Raw genomic sequence first — 2,644 nt, 5'->3', positions numbered from 1 at the left:
GGTGGGCAGAGGAAGGGGTCACAGGAGTTTCCAGCTGCCCTCGCATTGGGGAAGGTCCAGTTCTTGGCCAGCTGTACAGGAGGGGGAGGGCCTGCATCCTCACAGGGGTCTGCCCAGGAACAATGGGAAGGCAGATGTGGTAGGTGAGCTATTCCTAGGGGTACACCCCCGGGAGTGCCCACAATATCCTCAACCACCCCCAACACTCACCATCAGGGCAGGTCTTATGACTCCGGTGGCCCGGGGTCGAGGTGAGCAGTGCGGGGAAGGTGGGCATGCTGGGGTGCCGCCCGCTCACCAGCAGCTCCTCTACTCCTGGCACTTCCCGTTCTAGCGTGTGGGCACGGCGGGGGACTTTGGTAAGGGGCGGGGGCCGAGCTGGGGGTGCTCCAGGTGGGGGCTCTAGCCGTAGTGGCTTGGTCTTAGGCAGATTCTTGCTGGGGGTCCCAATGCTGCCGTGGTCTGGTGGAGGGAAGGTCCCAATGCCACTGTCCAGGGTTCGCGTCAAGGAGCCACAGGCTGGGGAGGGGAAAGAACATCAGGGGGTGAGGCTGGAGCCTGTTTCCTCGGCTAGCATCTCCCAGTTTCCTCACCCCGCCCAGGGACACCAGGTCGCAGGACCTGCCCCAGCTGTCCCTGCTGTTCTGCCTTTAGCTTCTGTGGGAGGAGACCAGAGACCCCCGGAGGGATGAGACTTATTCTGTGCAGCCCCAGCGCACAGAATAAATCTAGTGTGTGGCATCAAGATGGCACTCAGGGCCTGACACCTGCTACAGTATCAGAAAGGAGCAGAGCGGGCGGGCAGGTCCCATCCTTGGCTCCTGACCCTGCTGACCTGTGAAGTGGGAGGTGGGCACTGGCTCAGCCAGGCTGTCCTCTGAGGGGATGTCTTCTCGTCTTCCTGGCTCCGTGCTTGACTGTGGAGGACAGGAGACCTGAGTCCACCCCACCCCAGCCAGCCCCCTACCCATAGTCCGTGAGGCCTGTGCCATCGATGCCTAGAGATGAGTCTGATAGTTCTTGCAGTCTCCCTTAGACCCAAGAAGCCCTGTGCCCTCCCCAGTACCCCCACTCTTCGGAGTCCATGAGTGTGACCAGGCCCCAGGGAAGGGGAGCCCTCAGGAAGTAAGAGCCCTTGAGAGGACCATAAGGCCAGTCCCTCTACCCAGGCCCTAGCCCAAGAACTTACCTTCCCAGAAGGTTTTCCACAGCTCTGAAGAGGACCCACCAGGCCATTTCGGGGCCCACAAGCAGGCCAGGGGTTCTTAGGATCAGAGGACACTGGCTGGAAATCCTCATACTCTGGTTTAGGCTCCCGCCAACTTTGGGGTGGCAGCTCCTTGCCATCCACCCTGAGGGCAACAATGCAGAAGTGAGGGAGGCCTCCAGAGGGGCAGGGCCCACCACATTACAGCCTCCAACGCCCTACCTGTGTGGGACCTAGAAAGACCCTGGGGAAGGGGGCAATATCCCTGGTGGTTACCCCTACAAACTGCTCCTGTCACTGGGATAAAGCAGAGACCCTAGGAAAAATCCCCATGTAACAGCAGAGAAAAGGGTAAGAGAACACCCTCAGAATTACCCAGGAGCATGTCTGGAGATCCAATGCGAGTTTACAGACAGATGGGCAGACTGGGTCACGTCCGGATGATGCTAGCTCCAGCTCAACTTCTGAGCGTGTCTGTTGTCTGCACCACACCCTACCCAGTCTCTGTGACATGTTAGCTCACTGGGCCTACATGAAGCAACCCAAGATGAGGTGGGCCCCTTTTCTGAACCACAGCTCTCACTGTTCAGTTTGTGGTAGATGCCAAAGAGCAAGATGAAATGAGATTCTCCAGGGAGGGGCCCAGACAAGATCCAGCACCCACTTACTTATTATATGCCATGTACTTAAACAGACTGGCCACAGCATCTGATACTGGAGTCAGGTTCTCAGCACGCCTGGTACCACAAAACCAGTGAGGTATGGGTCATGTTACAAACCTCAGGTTTCTGATTTGAGCCCCCAAACTAATCTCTAATTTCCAGATGCTTCAGTGGCATTGCACTTGCCTCCTACTTCTTTGACTTATCAAAAAAAAAAAAAAAGCCCCTACCTCAAATTCATTGCCATCAAGTCAGAAATGACTCACAGCTGACTCTCCAAGTGGGTTTTCAGAGGCTGTTAATTACACAAGTGGAAACTGCCCATCTTCTCCCATGGAGCAGCTGGTAGATTTGAACTCTCCACCCACTAGTTCACCAGAGATCCCTATCACCTCTAGAAAGCCTGAATTCCCTTGACAGGGGACCCCAGCTCGAGATGCAGTGTGCCCAGTAGGCAGAGTGCCCACAGCCCACTGTGTACCTGTCTGATAGGTGGTTTCCAAGCCCTCACCTGTTGAGTAGCTGCTGCATGAAGGTGTCTGCGCCCTGGTACATGCCAGCCAGCTGGCCCTGCACCTGCGGCCCTGGGACTGGTCCTCCGGGCCGGGGCCGAGCCCTGCTGCTCAGGTAGGCCTTCTCCTCCTCCAGGGCTCGGCGCAGGTCTTCAGCCTTTGCCATGAGTTTGGAAATGTTGAGGCTCTCGGCCTCCAGCTTCCGGGCTTCCATCTTGACCTCTTTCCGGAGTGGAGAGCCCCCGCTGGCCCCATCCTTGCTC

At 57.4% G+C, this 2,644-nt stretch overlaps 1 protein-coding gene across 1 annotated transcript; it reads right to left on the bottom strand.

The window, feature by feature from the left end:
- Positions 1 to 7: 7 nt before the first annotated feature.
- On the bottom strand, positions 8 to 2,637 carry LOC102843277 (nck-associated protein 5-like; the record flags this gene model as incomplete). The annotated part of the gene is made up of 5 exons (XM_006903537.1): positions 8 to 109; positions 211 to 519; positions 836 to 917; positions 1,190 to 1,352; positions 2,381 to 2,637. Coding segments are annotated over 5 exons (913 nt in total), but the record flags the coding sequence as incomplete, so codon positions are not given.
- Between the last annotated feature and the right edge of the window lie 7 nt (positions 2,638 to 2,644).

The sequence above is a fragment of the Elephantulus edwardii genome, unplaced genomic scaffold (assembly GCF_000299155.1).
Source record: "Elephantulus edwardii isolate Elephantulus edwardi_28Jun2011 unplaced genomic scaffold, EleEdw1.0 scaffold05072, whole genome shotgun sequence".
NCBI classification, from domain to species: Eukaryota; Metazoa; Chordata; class Mammalia; order Macroscelidea; family Macroscelididae; genus Elephantulus; species Elephantulus edwardii.
This window is presented reverse-complemented; position numbering and strand designations above follow the sequence as displayed.